At 53.1% G+C, this 17,938-nt stretch overlaps 6 protein-coding genes across 6 annotated transcripts; 1 reads left to right on the top strand and 5 right to left on the bottom strand.

Moving 5' to 3' along the window:
• Positions 1–507: 507 nt before the first annotated feature.
• Positions 508–1,269, bottom strand: N7498_005840 (uncharacterized protein; the record flags this gene model as incomplete). Its single annotated transcript, XM_058452902.1, has 1 exon — positions 508–1,269. The coding sequence occupies one exon, from the start codon at positions 1,267–1,269 to the stop codon at positions 508–510; it is 762 nt and encodes a 253-aa protein (XP_058309440.1).
• A 687-nt stretch (positions 1,270–1,956) lies between these two features.
• On the bottom strand, positions 1,957–4,425 carry N7498_005841 (SDA1 family protein; the record flags this gene model as incomplete). The annotated part of the gene is made up of 4 exons (XM_058452903.1): positions 1,957–3,808; positions 3,873–4,160; positions 4,234–4,269; positions 4,379–4,425. 4 exons carry the CDS (start codon positions 4,423–4,425, stop codon positions 1,957–1,959), a joined length of 2,223 nt encoding a protein of 740 aa, XP_058309441.1.
• Positions 4,426–5,023: 598 nt separating this feature from the next.
• Positions 5,024–6,107, bottom strand: N7498_005842 (40S ribosomal protein uS7; the record flags this gene model as incomplete). Its single annotated transcript, XM_058452904.1, has 3 exons — positions 5,024–5,083; positions 5,238–5,679; positions 5,974–6,107. The coding sequence occupies 3 exons, from the start codon at positions 6,105–6,107 to the stop codon at positions 5,024–5,026; spliced, it is 636 nt and encodes a 211-aa protein (XP_058309442.1).
• Positions 6,108–6,908: 801 nt separating this feature from the next.
• On the top strand, positions 6,909–12,814 carry N7498_005843 (putative AMP binding domain protein; the record flags this gene model as incomplete). Its single annotated transcript, XM_058452905.1, has 5 exons — positions 6,909–6,968; positions 7,035–7,057; positions 7,179–11,807; positions 11,861–12,290; positions 12,350–12,814. 5 exons carry the CDS (start codon positions 6,909–6,911, stop codon positions 12,812–12,814), a joined length of 5,607 nt encoding a protein of 1,868 aa, XP_058309443.1.
• A 787-nt stretch (positions 12,815–13,601) lies between these two features.
• N7498_005844 (2-isopropylmalate synthase) lies at positions 13,602–15,743 on the bottom strand (the record flags this gene model as incomplete). The annotated part of the gene is made up of 5 exons (XM_058452906.1): positions 13,602–13,775; positions 13,844–14,540; positions 14,594–14,761; positions 14,824–14,848; positions 14,909–15,743. Coding segments are annotated over 5 exons (1,899 nt in total), but the record flags the coding sequence as incomplete, so codon positions are not given.
• Positions 15,744–16,288: 545 nt separating this feature from the next.
• N7498_005845 (threonine--tRNA ligase MST1) lies at positions 16,289–17,857 on the bottom strand (the record flags this gene model as incomplete). The annotated part of the gene is made up of 1 exon (XM_058452907.1): positions 16,289–17,857. One exon carries the CDS (start codon positions 17,855–17,857, stop codon positions 16,289–16,291), a length of 1,569 nt encoding a protein of 522 aa, XP_058309445.1.
• Between the last annotated feature and the right edge of the window lie 81 nt (positions 17,858–17,938).

Genomic DNA, 17,938 nt, shown 5'->3' on the forward strand with positions numbered 1-17,938 from the left:
TATCAAATCCTTCGACAGAGAGTGGCCCTTGCATCGTTGCCATCGTGAGAAAATTTCTGCGAGTCATCTTCTGATCGGGATTCTCGGCAAAATCGAGAAGGGGCCCGAAGACAACCCGATGTTACACTATCCGCACAAGGAGCTTATACTGTGGGTCCTGCGTCGGGATGCAACATGAGCTTCCAAGGTACACTGACAGACAGAAAATATCTTAAGGTTTCGAGTATTGAAGATCAAATCTAGTTTCAGATATTCCGTGCACTGCGCGAAATGATTCAAGAGATGGTACAGGCAATATGGGTGCAAAACAGAACGAAGATGGGTATAAGTACAGATCAGGTGGTCATACAGGTTTGAAAAAGGGTGAAAGCCAAGTACAAGGAAAGTGAAGTCAAGCTTCCCCTGGTTTGGAGGCTTGGTGCCGGCGCAATTACAGGCCGCATTGGATCAACCAAAGCGCACGTGCCATCCAGTGGCAGCAAAAAGGATCCAAGTTTGAGACGTAGATCAAGCACAGTCCATCCGGGCGTAGTCGGCGTCAACCTCTTCCCGGCGACGGAGGAAAGAGGCCTCTTCAAAGTCACCCAGGTCCATGGTGGACTGGTTCATTGTGCCACGCAGAGCAAGCATACGGCGTCTCTGCTGTCCTAGACTAGGAGAGAGGATGCGACGTCCGGCGGGGACGTCCTGCCAGCCTCCATCATTGGCATGGTCTTCAAAATGGTCTTCAAAGGCATCATCGTCAACTAAGATGTCATTTTCAAACGACCGCTTTTGACCCAAGGAGATTGAGGAATCGATAGACTCTTGGCTGCTTGGCGGGAGAGAAAAAGCATCACCATCGTCGGTGATGAGGTGATCGGCGGAGTATGGGTCCTGAGAGGATTTAGGAAGGCCGGAAAAAGGTGCCAGTTCAGCGTATCCACTGCTTCCGGAATACGGTTGAATGACAGCTGGTTCAGTAGCGTTGGTGGATGGCAAGATTTTCTCGTTTTTCATCGCCAACTGAGTCCTGTATCCATCCGCAACAGACTTCCGAACACGCATTCCGACTGAGAGAAGTGATGATTGAACCTTGGCCGGCACCACGGGAGTCGGCGAGAATGTCGCAGCCGAGTAGTGGTTGTGTGAGACGATGTTGCCATCTTGGGAGTGCGGTTCTGCAGGCACCGAGTTGAAGAAACTGGTGATGGCGGGTTGGAAGCGTCGACGCTTAGACAAGGTACTGTCGGATGTCGGCATCATCGACTGCGAAATGACGGTACGCATGGCGAGAAAGACGCAAGGCGTAGAGAGAGTGGAGATTATGCAGGATTTCTTGAGGGGGGTTGGAACCGGGACGGGTGGGATGCAGGATCGGTTGCTGGGGAGGAATGGGGAGATAAGAGGCGCCGCAAAATGATGCGGCTGGGAAACGCGACGCGGGGAGACGCGACACGTTTTTCAATTAAGCCTATTCCGGATAGGGCTTAGGGCTAGTGACGTGCACGTGCCATATCATGCAATCAGATCGGTTGATTGGGTGAAGCCGGAGTATGCAGCTATCCGACGAGGTCGGTCTTCCTTGCGCTGAGATATCCATCTGTCTAATGAGTATGTTTAGTTTAGGCTTGCGTGACTACCTAGCCTTGAAAGTATGAGGTGGCACCCAAGCACCCGAGTGTAGTTTATTTGACCTTCAGTACCCCAACTGCGATATATATCAGGGAATGATGGTCCACGGATCTAGTAGATAGCAAACCCTCCCTTCGAGGCTTATGAACCGGGCCAAGCGTGGCAAATTTAAGATTGTCGTTTCAGTGACTACAATGCATATGTGCACATCGGTAGAACCTTGGAACTGAACAGGTGAGATTGTCAAGTCGAAGTATATTGCATTCAAGGTCAGAAACGCCGAATCCCATGATAGATCGCCATTATTTTGTCTACTCGTGCATATGTACTGAAAGACCAAACTTAATTGCCAAGGTTGCCTCTCTTTCCACCTCTCTTGGCCCGGTCGTGATGCGCCTTCAACACGGCCCGGGTCTCGACCAGACTGCGCTTGTTCTTGCTTCTCGCCTTGCCCAGAGTCATGAGGAAGTTCTTACGGCGAGCTTTCTCCTTGTTGGTGGTACTCTTGCCCTGCTCCTCCTTGCGCTCCTTGCGCCTGGCTTCTTTACTCTTGTGCTCTGCGCGATCGGTCTTGCCCTCACGTGCGTGGGCAATTCGCTCCTCACGGGTCAGTTTGCCCTTGGACAGAGCGGCGAGACCCTCGATCTCCTCGGCGGTCAAACCGTCGTCAACGTGCCTGTCACCAACCTGTCCACGGCGGGACTTTGGCAGTGCGGAGTCAACGGCCGCCTGGGCTCGGAGCTCGGCGAGCTTGGCCAGATCGGCGGGCGTGAGAATGCGGGTGGTGGCCAAGCTGGAGATCTTGGCCTCCTCGCTGGCATCCTTCTCCTTGTTCTCGGCATCCTGCTTGGCCTTCTTCGACGGACGATCCTTGCCCTCGTCTTCTGAATCGCTGAAATCGATCTCTCCATCGCTCTCAACGTTGATCCAGCCGCCAGAATCATCACTGTCCTCGTCATCCTCGACATTCCAGGCGTCCCAATCGGCGTCCTCGTCATCCTCGTCACCCTCGGCATCAGGGTCAAGGCCATTCTCCGCTCGCTTCTTGCGGCGTTCCTCCTCCTTCCACTTCTCCAGAAGCTCAATGCCCTCGATTCCTCCGCTCTCCTGCTGACCGAAGCGTCTCTGCTCCCTGTCACCGGCCCGAAGGCTCATGGACGCTTCCTTGCCGCGATCCCGCTTCTTGAGCATATCGGCACCGACATTTCGGTACAGACTGAGCAGGCCCTTGGAAGCCATCATCACACCCTTGTCCTTACTCTTCTTGTACATGACGAGATCTTGCAACAAGGTCTCATTCATGGCGAGGGGTTGACGAACACAGATTTCTCGAATGGCATTGAGACCGGCCGAAGCAATCTCTCCAGCTGATGCCTCGGATACGAACTCGTTGGCAATCTTCTGAATGAGAGGCTCGAGCACATCCGGAGGCACCAAATCGTGCGTTGCTTGAGCGAGCGACGCCAAGAAGGAGGTCACGTTCTCTTCCTTGGGGACGAGATACTTCTGGAACCACGAGTAGAGCGACATGATGTGCAGTTTGTGCAGACCCACCAGACGTGAGACCAGCTGCAACACAAGAAGCTTCTGCTCCCGGTTGTGCCGGTTGATCTTGGAGGTCTTCAAGTGCTTGGTGAAGAGGGAATCCGCAAACCCTTGAGGATCGTGTAGCAAATGAAGGGCCGAGAAGTTGAGCGGGTGAGGCTGGTTCTTCTTCTTCTCCTTCTTTTTGTGCATAGCCACGGCCTTCTCCGCGACGCGCGCCTTCTTTTTGGTCTTCTTGTTAATACCAAGCTGATGCCTGATGCGACCGACATCGACGTCGTCGTCACTGTCCTCGTCCTCCATCTCCTCACGTTCTCGGTCACCGCCGAGGAAGAAGCGTACACCACCTGCAGTGACCTTCTCGTTCTCGGACAGGCTGGCCTCCTTCATGATCTCGACTGTCTTTGCATCGGTCCAGATCTGGCGCTTCCACAACTCACGGGTCAACTTGATAGCCCAAAGTGCTTTTGAGGATCTGCGATCCGACGTAACCAGGTTGAAGAGAACGGTCTGCATGGTCCGGTTGAGCTTGTGGTTGGTGGTCCGCGCATTAGCTGTGCGAAGCTCAGACAAAATCTTCTGGAACAGAAGAGCACGTAGGGTCTTGCTTGGCGTGGAAATGAGAATAGGGAACAGAGTATGGAGTAATCTGCAAGAGAGTCAGTTAGCCATCTGGAACGTACTTCATATGAACTTTTCTAGGTCATGCTTACGTTGCTGAATCCATGCAATCCTTCTTCTTCAGGAGAACCAGACTTCCAACAATCTTTTCCCTCAACTCCGGCTCCAGCACCAAATGGTGTTGCATCAAAAGATCGATGAGTTGCTGGGGGAAATCCTTTAGGATATCTGGGTAGCAATCGGCGACATGAGAGATGAAATCGATCAGGTCTCGGAGGGAGATGACACCGGTGTCCGTGGCCGAAGTTGGCGCGGCCATGAAAATCTCACGATGCGACTCATATTGGTAGTGCTGCGCGCGAAAATCTTCGACGTAGGATCTGAGAGATTAAAAGCACCGGTCAGTACTGGTATACCATCTTCAGATGCAGGCGGGGATCTTCAATGACTTACTTTGGGTCTCTGCGAATTTTGTGCTGCAGATTAGGCCTGTGAAGCGAGAAAACAAAGTATCAATATACCGGCTTAAAACCTCTGATCCGAACTGGACCAGAGCGTAGCGTGGAGGCACTGCGCGATCGCAGATTAAGACACTTACAGGTCAGCCTCGACCTTTTCCAAGGCCCCGAGCTTTCTTTTCACCATCTTGACGGTGTCTGGAGTGGGATAAAGTGGCGGGTGGAGGAAGGAGGTTGGGGTTGAGGCCGCCTCTCCGAAACTTTTTTTTCGCCGTATCGATAAGCGACCCGATTTGGGGACAAGCGCACCGGACCGCAACGAAGACTGAAAAATTGTATATCAAAATTTAGACTGTATTGAGCGCAGTATTTTATAAGATTCCTCTAGTGATCTGATTAATCACGCATTGATTTATTAAATACCATACACGATAAGTCTCCTATCGCTGAAAATCTTACACGACGTAATGTACCACACCATGCGCAGCAACTGCGTCTGATCGATAACCGACCTCAAGGTCTCTATGACTACAACAGAAGTGTAATAATTTTTAAAGAGGCAGAAATTTTTTTCATATTGAAAATTGGCCATAGGTCTTCATGCCAATGCATTCCATCCACCCCAGAGAAAGCCATCCAATTCCGTTCTTTTTTGGATTGTGCTTCCTCCGTGACTGAATCAACAGACACGTAGATGCACACAAATCGACTGAATCCCGGTACAAACCCCCCGTCCACTCCATGATGCGTAAACAGAGGTCGAAACGGATATCCCAACTCCCACTTTACCGGTTGCTCTTGGCGACACGCTCGAGCTCGTCCTTCTTCTTGATAGCGTAGCTGTTCTATAATTGTGAAGATACCACGGTTAGTATGATCACTATAATGACGAAATGAACGACAGAAAATTGAACAAGTAGGTTTCGAGATTCGAACACAGGATCCGTGCTCGAGGCTCAACTTGATGCAATTGACTGTTGGAATGGGATGAAAACTCACGGAGGAGCCCTTGGCGGCGTTGATCAGCTCCTCAGCAAGGCACTCAGAGACGCTCTTGATGTTACGGAAGCTGGCCTCGCGAGCACCGATGGTGAGGAGAGCGATGGACTGGTTGACACGGCGAAGAGGGGAGACATCGACGGCCTGGCGGCGGACGGTACCGGCGGAACCAATACGGGTGGAGTCCTCACGGGGACCGCAGTTGACAATGGCGTCAACGGCGACCTGGATGGGGTTCTGGTCGGTCATGATGTGGATGATCTCGAAGGCGTGGGCGACAATGCGGGTAGCCAGGAGCTTCTTTCCGTTGTTGCGACCGTTCATCATGATCGAGTTGGTCAGACGCTCGACGATGGGGCACTGAGCCTTGCGGAAACGCTTGGCGGCATAGCGGCCAGCGGTGTGGGAGACGTAGACCGGGGAGCGGATCTGGATGTAGTCGCTGTGAAAATTGAGTCAGCATCTCTGGTCGTCGTAAATTCGTAAATTGGCTTGTCAAATTGCGCGAGAAAAGCATTTGTGGCTGTCTTCTGTCTCGCCTGATCCCGAAACGATGTATTCAAGCAACAGTAGCAGGCGTGGCTGCGTGCTGAACAAATTTCGACACTTGTTGATTTTTTTTTTCCGATCCGCGCAAAGATTGTATCCCACAATCGAATGCTCGCCAGCAAGACTCGTAGCACACAATGCATTTTCCCACGCAAAGACAGGCCTCAGAAAATCGAGAGACACTCACGTCAGGGAGATGTCACGGATCTCAACATCCTCGTAGCTCCACTTGTTGAAGAGCTTGACCTGGCCCTCGTTGGCGAGGACATCCTTGGGAAGGGAGGTGAAGGTCGCAACCTCGACGTCCCCGTTGTCGGACATGTTGACTGTGTCGAAGGGGAATGGATGGGAACCGGGTTTGGCGATGTGAGGTTGAACGATCGGTCAGTAGAGCGCAGCACAAGTGAAATTGGAGGTGCGCTCGCTTAGCCCTCTTGTGGGGGTCATGTGAGTTAGGGCAGAATGACTCAGCCAATCACTCGCCCTGGATCATGTGATCGAGACCCTTATGCCTCAGGCCGAAATTGTCTAGTCTGCGCAATGTCCATTTGGTCCACTAATCGTCTCTTTCATTTCGAACAGGTGAAGTATAGACAACAATGGAAGTATAAGCCATTATCTCTATTCTATCATTGAGAATATAATCCCATTTAAATGCCATTCCGCCCAACTAGACAGCATAGGATTGTGCGTTCCTGGAGTGCCGAGTACTTTGTCTACGCGCGAATCCCCTCCCACCGGAGAAGCCACAGTTGCCCTCTCGACCCGAGTCTTCGTATCCGACGTAGCAAAACCAGAATAGCCTTCGCCAACCATTAAGCGAGCATCACTGGCCCCAATTGTATGCTGTTTGTCTCAGTTGTGCTCGGCCCACCCTGACCGCCCTGAGAGTGCGGGTGACGTTGCGGCTCGCCGTGGACTCCGACTTGCTAGAGACACGACGATTCGTTGCCTGTCAACGATCTCGGGTAATTCGACAATCAACAGGGGCCACGGCGGATTACTCTCCCCTCTACCCCCCCACCGCGCCTCAAACTTACTGCAATGAGGTGTTCCTAAACCTCATCCCTCCCCCGCGTGTTCGATCCACTTTCCTCGAGTTGACGCTCTCTCTCTTATCTAATGGCGGAAGAGAGTCCGGAGCTCCAGGCCAAGTTGAAGGACTTGGACCAAGAACTGGAGGTATGTGCTTGCGGCTGTACGACCGCTATGAAATGCCTGTTGCGCTAACACGGTTTTGCTTAACAGGATGGCGAAATCACGCAGAAAGGGTAAGATAGGATCCTCGATTACCGCTCCTCACTGGATCTGAGGGACCAGAAAATGGGATTCGGGTGCCCATAGCTCAGCCGTGACACGTTTCATATGAATTGCCAGCTAACAATGGTGTAGTTATCAGAAGCGCCGCACCATTCTCCTCTCGCAATATCTCGGCCCAAATAAGCCGCTCGATATCAACGCCCATGCGCACGCAAGCCAGGAAGAGCCATCAAATGGCTCCCATATGGCTCCTCCTGCCATATTGAGCGTTCGACCGCCGACCGCCGAGTCATCCCAGCCCGCTATCGCTTCGCCAACCTATGCCGGCGGTTACGAGGAGTCCACAAGCAGCGGAGGATTCGGCTACAATCAGGAAAGGCAACCCCCGCAGGTTGGAGCGCCCGGATCTTCAGAGAGAGATAGCACTGGCATGTTACAGCCTGTTGATCGAATGCAATCCTCCTCGTCGTACGATTCGCTCTTCCTTCCCAGGCCTGGTCCTCCGGGGTCACAAGGTCCAGACGGTTCCAGGACCGCGACGTTGATGAGCCAGAACTATGCTTTCAATCCCGAGGCTCAGCAGGGTTATAGCCAGCCGGAATACGCCCAACCCGAGTACGTGGACGACGGGATGGGGGTTTATGATGGTGCTTACGATCCGGCCTCTGGTGGGGTCACGCGACACTCGACTATGCTTGATTCTCAGCAGGGATACTTTTCGGACTTTGCCGGTCAACAGCATGATGACTATAGAGAGAGCTATGGTGGTGGATTCCATCGTTATTCCCAATCTGGGGAAGCCTTCTCGCCGACAGCCAACATGGCACCGCCGTTTATTCCTCCCTCAGAGCTCCCCCATGGACCGATCATCGAGCACCTGCTCCCTCTCGAACCGCGTGATATTCCCTTTGCGGTCAACGACCCTCATGACAAGAACATACCCATGTCCAACTTCGAGAATATCCCGGCAGTCCTCCGACACCGCGCACGAGTCCATCCGAAGCAGCCGGCGTACTGGGTGTTGGATCAGAAAGGAAAGGAAATTGCATCTATAACATGGGATAAGCTCGCTAGCCGTGCCGAGAAGGTTGCTCAGGTCATTCGGGACAAGAGTAACTTGTACCGTGGTGACCGAGTCGCGCTGATCTATCGCGACACCGAGGTCATCGAGTTCGCCGTCGCTCTCATGGGCTGTTTCATTGCCGGAGTCGTTGCGGTTCCTATCAACAGTCTGGATGATTACCAATCTCTTAATTTGGTGCTTACCTCGACCCAGGCGCACTTGGCTTTGACTACGGAGAATAACTTGAAGGGCTTCCAACGTGACATCACCGCACAGAAGCTGAACTGGCCGCGAGGAGTTGAGTGGTGGAAGACCAACGAGTTCGGCAGCTTTCATCCAAAAAGGAAGGACGACACACCTCCGCTCGTCGTCCCAGACCTGGCCTATATCGAGTTTGCTCGGGCTCCCACTGGTGACATGCGTGGCGTGGTCATGAGCCACCGAACTATCATGCACCAAATGGCTTGCCTGAGCGCGATGGTCTCGACGGTCCCAAATGACTCGAATGCCAGGCAATACGCGGCCAAGGGAGAAACGATCATCAGTTATCTTGACCCAAGACAAGGAATTGGTATGATATTGGGCGTTCTATTGACTGTATATGGCGGTCATACAACCGTCTACCACGAGGACCGGGCCGTTGAGACACCCGGTCTATACGCCCACCTAATCACCAAATACCGTGCGACAATCATGGCTGCCGACTACTCCGGCCTGAAGATTGCCGCGTATAACTACCAGCAAGACCCGATGGCGACTCGGCATTACAAGAAGAACTCCGAGCCCAATTTCAGCACTGTCAAACTCTGCCTGATCGACACGCTTACCCTCGATCCTGAATTCCACGAAATTCTGTCAGATAGATGGCTGCGTCCGATGAGAAACCCACGGGCCAGAGAAATTGTCTCTCCAATGCTTTGCCTGCCTGAACATGGTGGCATGGTTATCAGTGTGCGCGATTGGCTTGGTGGTGAAGAACGGATGGGATGCTCCTTGACGCATGAGATGGATCCAGCTATCCGGGACGGGACCAAGAAAGATGATGCCAAATTGGAAAAATCCGAGACCAACACAGGCTTTGGTAGCAGTCTCCTCGGCGGCGGTCCTCGTATCTCTGCGCCCAAGAGGGAGAGTACCAAGAATGAGTTGAGTGAGGTTTTACTCGATAAGGAAGCTCTCAAGAGCAATGAAGTTGTCGTCCTAGCCATGGGTGAGGATGCTCGCAAGTACGCTAGCAGCATGCCTCATGCTGTTCGTGTCGGTGCTTTTGGTTATCCAATCCCCGATGCGACATTAGCAGTCGTTGATCCTGAGACCAACCTCTTATGTACACCCAATGTCGTCGGTGAAATCTGGGTGGACTCGCCATCATTGTCTGGAGGGTTCTGGGCGTTGCCAAAGCACACGGAGGCGATCTTCCATGCCCGACCTTACAAGTTTGAAGACGCCAACCCCACGCCTATTCTTGTCGAGCCCGAATTCCTCCGAACTGGTCTTCTGGGCTGCGTGATCGAGGGAAGGGTGTTTATATTGGGTCTGTACGAAGACCGACTGCGCCAGAAGGTTGAGTGGGTTGAGCACGGCCAGGAGATTGTCGAGCATCGGTATTTCTTTGTTCAACATTTGGTTGTCAGCCTGTTGAAGAAGGTCCCCAAGATCCACGATTGTACTGCATTCGATGTGTTTGTGAACGATGAACATCTGCCAGTTATTGTGTTGGAGTCCTTTGCTGCCTCGACCGCGCCAACAACATCTGGCGGGCCACCGAGACAACTAGACTCGGTCCTTCTTGATTCACTTGCCGAGCGCTGTATGGAGGTTCTTTACCAGGAGCATCACTTGCGCGTCTACTGTGTGCTTCTCACGGCCCCGAACAGCCTCCCCCGTGTGACCAAGAACGGAAGACGAGAGATCGGCAATATGCTCTGCCGCAAGGACTTCGAGGCCGGCATGTTACAGGCTGTGCATGTCAAGTTCGGGGTTGAGCGTTCGGTGTTGAATCTACCCGTGGGCGTTGACCCTGAGGGAGGCATCTGGTCACCACTCGCACTGGCCTCGAGACAGGAGGTACTTGCGTACCAAGAGAAGCAGTACTCAGGTGTTGACTATCGAGATGTTGTCATGGACGACCGCACCTCCACACCTCTCAATAATTTCAAGTCTATTGTTGATCTTCTTCAGTGGCGTATCTCTCGCCAAGCCGAAGAGCTGGCGTACTGCTCTATCGACGGTCGCGGTAAAGAAGGCAAGGGCATTACCTGGAAGAAGTTTGACCAGAAAGTGTCTGCGGTCGCAACCTATCTGAAGAATAAGGTCAAGGTCCGGCCAGGAGATCATCTGGTGCTGATGTACACTCATTCAGAAGATTACGTCTATGCCGTCCACGCTTGCTTCTGTCTGGGCGTTGTCGCCATTCCGATGGCTCCGATTGATCAGAACCGCCTGTCGGAAGATGCGCCTGCTTTCCTGCATGCTATCAGCGATTTCAATGTCAAGGCTATCATTGTGAACACGGAGGTTGACCATGTCATGCGGCAGAAGCTTGTCTCTCAGCACATCAAGCAGTCGGCGCAGGTCCTTCGCATCGGTGTGCCGGCCATCTACAACACGACGAAGCCGTCGAAGCAGTCCCATGGTTGCCGCGAGCTCGGATACACTGTGAAAGACACCTGGCTTCAAGCGAATCAGCCAGCTCTGATTTGGACCTACTGGACGCCGGACCAGCGACGAGTTTCTGTTCAGATCGGGCATGATACCATCCTAGGTATGTGCAAGGTGCAGAAAGAGACATGTCAAATGACAAGCATGAGACCTGTGCTGGGTAGTGTACGCAGCACTTTGGGTCTTGGATTCCTTCACACCTGCTTGATGGGTATCTATGTCGGGGCCCCTACCTACCTTGTCTCGCCTGTCGACTTCGCCCAGAACCCGATGACACTCTTCGTGACGCTCTCTCGCTACAAGATCAAAGACACTTATGCCACGAGCCAGATGTTGGATTATGCCATCAGTGCCATGGCAGGCAAGGGCTTCCAGCTGCAAGAAATGAAGAACCTGATGATTTCCGCAGAGGGTCGGCCCAGAACCGACATCTACCAGAAGGTGCGCCTGCACTTTGCCTCCACCAGCCTGGACCGCACCGCGATCAATGTCGTGTACTCGCATGTCCTTAACCCGATGATCGTGACCAGATCATACATGTGCATTGAGCCGATTGAGCTGTATCTGGACATCCGTAGCCTTCGTCGCGGCCTGATCTACCCCGTAGATCCGGATGCCGACCCATCTGCTCTCTTGCTCCAGGACTCTGGAATGGTGCCAGTCAATACTCAGATTGCGATTGTTAACCCGGAGACTTGCACTCTTGCCCATGTCGGAGAGTATGGTGAGATCTGGGTCCAATCCGATGCCTGTGCCCAGGGATTCTACAGGTCTAAGCAGGAGTTTGACTCCGAGAGAATGAATGGCCGAGTTCTCGACGGAGACCCCGGCGTGCCCTATGTCCGCACTGGGGATCTGGGATTCCTCCACTCAGTCACTCGTCCTATCGGACCTGGAGGCCAGCCCGTCGAAATGCAGGTGCTGTTTGTGCTTGGAAGCATTGGTGAGACCTTTGAGGTCAATGGGTTGAACCACTTCCCCATGGATATCGAGAATTCCGTCGAGAGATGCCATCGCAACATCATGAAAGGAGGATGGTGAGTGCCTAATGCCCTTTTGCATTCGATTAGTTGCTAACATAGTTCTACAGTGCTATCTTCCAGGCCGGTGGCTTGATTGTGGTCGTGGTTGAAGTCACTCGCAAGGCGTTCCTGGCTTCTCTCGTCCCGGTCATTGTCGACGCAATTCTGAACGAGCACCAGGTGGTGGCGGATATCGTTGCCTTTGTCTCCACTGGCGACTTCCCTCGCTCGCGTCTCGGCGAGAAGCAGCGTGGAAAGGTCCTGGCATCCTGGGTGACCCGCAAGTTGCGCACGATAGCGCAATTCAGCATCCGGGACATGGGGGATAACCCGTTCGCCGTCATGATGCAACACCGCGCCAGCCGAAGCTCTAAGCCTGGAAGCATGATGGGCAGCAGCATGCGACGGTCGACCATGAACCCAGATTCGGAAATTCCTGTGGTTCCACAGTCTCCCCCATCGCGATGCCCGAACAGGAACTCGATGTCGCACCGGAAGGTTATCAGGATCATCACGATCATCACGATCATATGTCGGCTCGACATGCACTGCCGCAGCTCGATACGCGGACGGACAGCCATGTATCTGCAGCTCCTGTTTCATCAGCAACATCTACGGTGCCCTACATTCAGGAACCTCTGTCAGCCACGATTCACTCAGCGGATGACGACCAGCACTTCCCACACGAGTTACCCCAAGCAGCCTCTGGCGAGCCAGGTCCGACCCGAGATTTCCGCTTCAGCTTTGATATCATCAACACTCCCGTCGAGTCCTCGTTCCCTACGACTGAGCAACTCTCGACCGGGCGGGACTCGCTTCCTAGCCAGCAACCCGGAATGTACGGTCAGGGTTCAAGCCCCACGCACGATGAGTATCGGCCGGGCACCCAAGAAAGCGGGCTGAGCGGTGATTGGGCTCAAGAAGCCCTGATGTACCAGTCCGCACTGGGAGGCGAGGACGGTCAAGATGCCCAGCGCACCCCAGCGCAGAAACGCTATGATGGTGGTGACTACGGGAATTAAACGAGACCCGATCTGTGTCTCCAATTTACACCGTGGTCTTGTACATGAAAATCAACCTGATGCAATTTTGTGTTTGGTTTCTAGAGTAGAAAGTGGGAGAAGAGCTGTTGAAGTGCATTTTCTTTTGTCTGGGATTTTCTTTTTCATTTATTCCTATTTCTCCTTGTTATTTGGCCCCTTATCTTTTCATCTGATCGTTTATCCCCCATTTTATTCCCGAATACCTCATCCTGCATCGACTTATTTGTTTTCTGCATGTGCGTTCCTGCTGTACATACCACCCTCACACCTGATCAGTATATCAATAGTAGAACCTACCTCGGTGTGTAGTTTCCGTGACATTATAGGCATTTCCCGGTAGATTGGCTTCATGCAACTAATCACAACTAATGTGATTTTTGAGTAGAAAGGTTCTCCACTGAAGACGTGATAGCGGCCCACCTTATTGCGTCGGAGTGACCTGGGAAGTTTGATGGTTATGGCGGTGGAGAGAAGACGAGACGAGGATGGGGATGGGATACTCTCTTCCAGTGGTGATTTTATCTTATACAAAGAAATGATGTACAGGGTCCCATTAATGTGGTGGATTTGCATTAGCTTGGTAGAAGTATTTATGACTACGATGAACTCATGTCTACGCCATTTCTTGTTGCAAAGTAAATTTTCAGTTCAACGTATAAGGTGAATTCATAAAAATTGCTGATATTCTGCTTAAGATCATCAAAATGATATATGCATTACTTGCTATTGTTGACATGATGGATAAAAAACTTTTTGAGGCTTACTGGCCTTCGGCAACCCTAGTCAACTGCTCGATGTTGACCTTGGCCGAGAGACCGCCGTTAGCAGTCCCCGGGTTCATGCCGGTCAACTGCTCGAGGGCCTGAAGGTCCTCGTTGGTCAGGGTGTTGGAGCGGATCGGGCGGAAAGGAGCTGGGGAACCCGCGGAAGAGGTGAGGAACTAGAATACGCGTAAGCTTGTCTGTGCTTGCAAATAGGCGTATACACCCCTGACGATCAAAGACTTACCGAGCTGGCGGCGCTGAGCAGCGCCACGAGAGATGCCTGGACCACATCGGCACTGATTCCAACACCCCACACCTGGTCTTTGCTGCCGGCTGCCGAGCACTGAATATATGTGGCAGCCTTTACGTCACGACCGAGACCGATAGAGTGCTCCTTGTAGTCGATGACATCGAGATCGATACCGAGGGTGGACAGAGCCGCAGCGAGCGAAGAGAGCGCACCAGGACCAATGCCGGTAATGGCGTGCTGGACATTGTCGATCTCAACGACACCGGTGAAGCGACGCTTCAGGTTCTTAGTGTTAAGAGCCTTACCGGGCTCCGGAGGCGCAGGCGACTGGGAGCGGTCGGTGGTGATGTTGTAGTCGATAAGGTTGAAGCGAGGGTTCGACTTGAGGTGATATGACTCCTCGAAAAGGTTGACAATCTCGCTGGGGCGGAGCTCGCGGCTGCACTTCTCGGTCTCCGTTTGTACGATCTTGCTGAATTCCACCTGCAGAGCACGCGGGAGATCCAGCTCCAGGCTGCGCAGGATAACCCAGGCGGCACCGCCCTTGCCGCTCTGTGAGTTGACTCGGATGACGGCCTCGTACGTGCGGCCGATATCCTGCGGATCCAGAGGCAGGTACGGGATGACCCACTCCTCGTTGTCGGTAGCACCCTTGCGCAGGGCGAATCCCTTCTTAATAGCATCTTGGTGACTGGAGAGAAAATGGTTAGGATGATCGTCTGAATGTGGAGAAGAAGAACAAACCTTCCACTGAAGGCGCTGGTAACCAAAGCGCCAGCATACGGCCATCGCTCGTTGACGGGGATCTTGGTGCACTCCTCAACAACCTTAATAACGGAGTTGATATCGGAATAGTCCACATTTGGTGAGACACCCTGGGTGTACAGGTTTAGGGCAAGAGTGACCAAATCACTATGGAAAAGTCAGCAAGTCGGTTTGGAGGGATACCAAGGAAGCCATTTAAAGTGACATACACATTGCCGGTTCTCTCTCCATTTCCTGGAAAAGAAATTTCAGTTAGACAGGTTCACACTACGAAATGCACATATCTTGACTTACCGAGAACAGTTCCCTCAACACGCTGGGCACCGGCCATCTGAGCCAGCTCAGCCGCGGCGACAGCGCAACCACGGTCATTATGCGGGTGCAGGGAAACGACAAACTTCTCACGTTCCGTCATCTTGTTGCAGAAGTATTCAATCTGATCGGCGTAGACATTGGGGGTGGACATCTCCACGGTAGCGGGCAAGTTAAAGATGATAGGCTTCTCCACAGAAGGCTCCCAAGCGGCCTTGACAGCCTCACAAACCTCGACCGCGAAGTCGGGCTCGGTATCTGAGAAGGTCTCCGGGGAGAACTCCAGCTGCCAATCTGTGCCGGCCTGAGAGGGATCATCCTTGGTAATTGAACGAGCATACTTGGTACAATCCACGGCCCTCTTCAGACTCTGTTCCCGATTCATATTGAAGACAATTCGGCGGAAGCACGGGCTAGTGGCGAGGTAGATGTGCAGAATGGCCTTCTTGGCGCCCTTGAGGGAGTCGACGGTGCGGCGGATGAGATCCTCACGGCATGGGGCGAGAACTTGCAGACAAACATCGTCCGGGGTAAGGCCGGGCTCTTCGACAAGGCGACGGGTGAAGTCGAAGTCCGTTTGCGAGGCGGAGGGGAATGAGACTTCAATTTCCTTGTAGCCAATTTCGACTAGCATCTTGAAGAAGCGGTATTTTTGCTCTCCATCCATGGGGTCGGGCAGACTCTGGTTGCCATCGCGTAGATCGGTGGCCAACCAGCGCGGGGCCTTGGTGATGGTCTTGTCAGGCCATGTGCGGCTTGTTAAGTTCAGAGGCTTGAAGGGCTTGTATTTTGACGACGGGTCTTTGAGCATCGGCATCGTGGCGGGGTATAGTGGGGAGGAAGTGATAAGAGAACGATAAAAGTAAAGTCAACAGGGCAGACGCAGTCGGGTCTGGCCAGGGGGAAGACACAGATGTATATCCAAGAAAAGGAATTGCAGTTCCTTCTTAAATTCTGAAGAAATAGAGGCCAATGAGCCGAAGGGAGTTTGTGACTCAACGGCGCGCGTTCGTCGATGACGCCGAGTTTTCGGCGCCGATGACGGAGGCACGTGATATGAAATCCAATTGCCGCCCGATCTCCACAAAGTCAAATTGGAGAGTCAGGTAGGTGGAAATACTCTTCATTCTATAAGCTTTGAAATAGTCTGAACAGGAGATCCGTGTGGTTACAGAGGACGTGTATTTCTTGGGCATCACTGCAGCTGGCAATAATTGCATCCGAACTCGGAGCTCTCGGTCCCTGAGGTGACCATTTCCGTCCGTATTTAACCGCATTGTATGGTGCCATAGTGGGACTTGGTGGATTGTGGTGGGTCATTGGTATACAATTGAGAATATAGTACAAATTCTGTTCAATGCCTCATAAGAAGCTCCTCTCCAGCTGCACCAGCAGCTGGTGCACTTTGTCCACCTGTAATTTCACTGCCCGAGGGTTCTGCAATGCATTTTCACCGAGTTGCTCGCGGATCAGCATTTGGAATTCTTGTCCTTCCACATCCGCCTTGCCCTGCATCTGCCCACTGACATCAAGTGTGATGCCGCCATTGGCAACATCACGCGGACCAAGGACAAAGATAAGATTATACTTCATCTGCTTGGCTCGCTGGATCTTCTTGCCAAGACTCTGCGCACTGGTGTCGACGTCAACCAAGAAAGTAGAGTCGACTGATGACAATGGACGTGGCGGCGCAGAACTGCCATCGTTCACCAATGCGCGGAATCCGGAGAACTTTGCAGCTGCCTCCTGCGCTTGGCGCACAACTGCGTCATCCTGGTTGACGGTCAAGATAATGGCTTGACGAGGCGATAGCCAGAAGGGCCAATGGTCACCATGGTGCTCAATTAGGAGAGCCAAGAACCGCTCGAGTGAGCCAAAGATAGCACGGTGCACCAGGACTGGTGTGGCCACTCCGGGGGTAGCTGGGTTGTAATCCTCCTCGCCCTCGGCAACCTGGTACTCAAGCCCGAAGCGTTGAGGCAAGTTCATATCAAGCTGGATGGTCGAGAGTTGATGGTACTTGCCCGCCTGGTCCTGGAGCTGGATATCAATCTTCGGTCCGTAGAAGGCGCCATCGCCCTCATTCAATGCCCACTCGCGTCCGGTGCTGTCCAGCGCCTGGCGCAGCTGTCCCTCGGCATTGTCCCACATCTCCACGCTTCCAATGAAATCCGTCTCCGGTCGAGTGGAAAGCACCAATCGATAGGGACCGAGTCCAAATGTCTTCATAGCCATATCCACGAACCCCAATGCCGACGCAATCTCCGACCTAATCTGCTGCGGTCGGCAGAAAATGTGGCCGTCGTCCTGGTGGAAGCGACGCACGCGCGTAAGACCGGTCAACGAGCCAGAGACTTCGTTCCGGTGCAACGGACTGAAATCAGCGTAGCGCACCGGCAGCTCGCGGTATGAATGGTTTTGCGACTTGAACAGCAGGCAGTGGCCCGGGCAGTTCATCGGTTTTAGACCGTACGACTCGTCCTCGCCGACCTCGCCTTCTGTCTCTCCGGTCGCTCCACGACCTGTTACTTCATACATATCATCCTTGTAATTCTGCCAATGGCCCGATACCTCCCACAGGGATCGTTTGTAGATGGTCGGAGTCAAGACCTCGCGGAACCCGTATTGCAAGTATTGCGTGCGGAGGAAGGAGATGAGCTTGTTGATGATGTGCGTGCCATTTGGGAGGAAGAGCGGGGATCCAGGAGTGTAGATGGACGAGGTGAAGAGCTCCTGGGTCGTTCCCAGAGCTCGGTGATCGTTGGGGGGTATTGTAGGAGCTTCGGTTTTGCCGTTGGCCGCATCAGCGCACGAGCAATGGCGCTGTTCCGTAGTTGACAGCCATCGCGGTCGTACAGACGGCAATCTCAGGGCTCTATTAGCGACAGGCCGAATGTAGAGGCTCGGTCGAAGCCGAGTGAGCGGGCGCATGGTTGTTGCAGAGAATCTTCAGTGCTTCCTGCCGATCCCGCCTTTGCTTCCCCACCGCTTTACGCGTGGGACAACACTCGA

This window comes from Penicillium cinerascens (assembly GCF_028974065.1).
Source record: "Penicillium cinerascens strain IBT 15544 chromosome Unknown contig_5_segment0_segment0, whole genome shotgun sequence".
NCBI classification, from domain to species: Eukaryota; Fungi; Ascomycota; class Eurotiomycetes; order Eurotiales; family Aspergillaceae; genus Penicillium; species Penicillium cinerascens.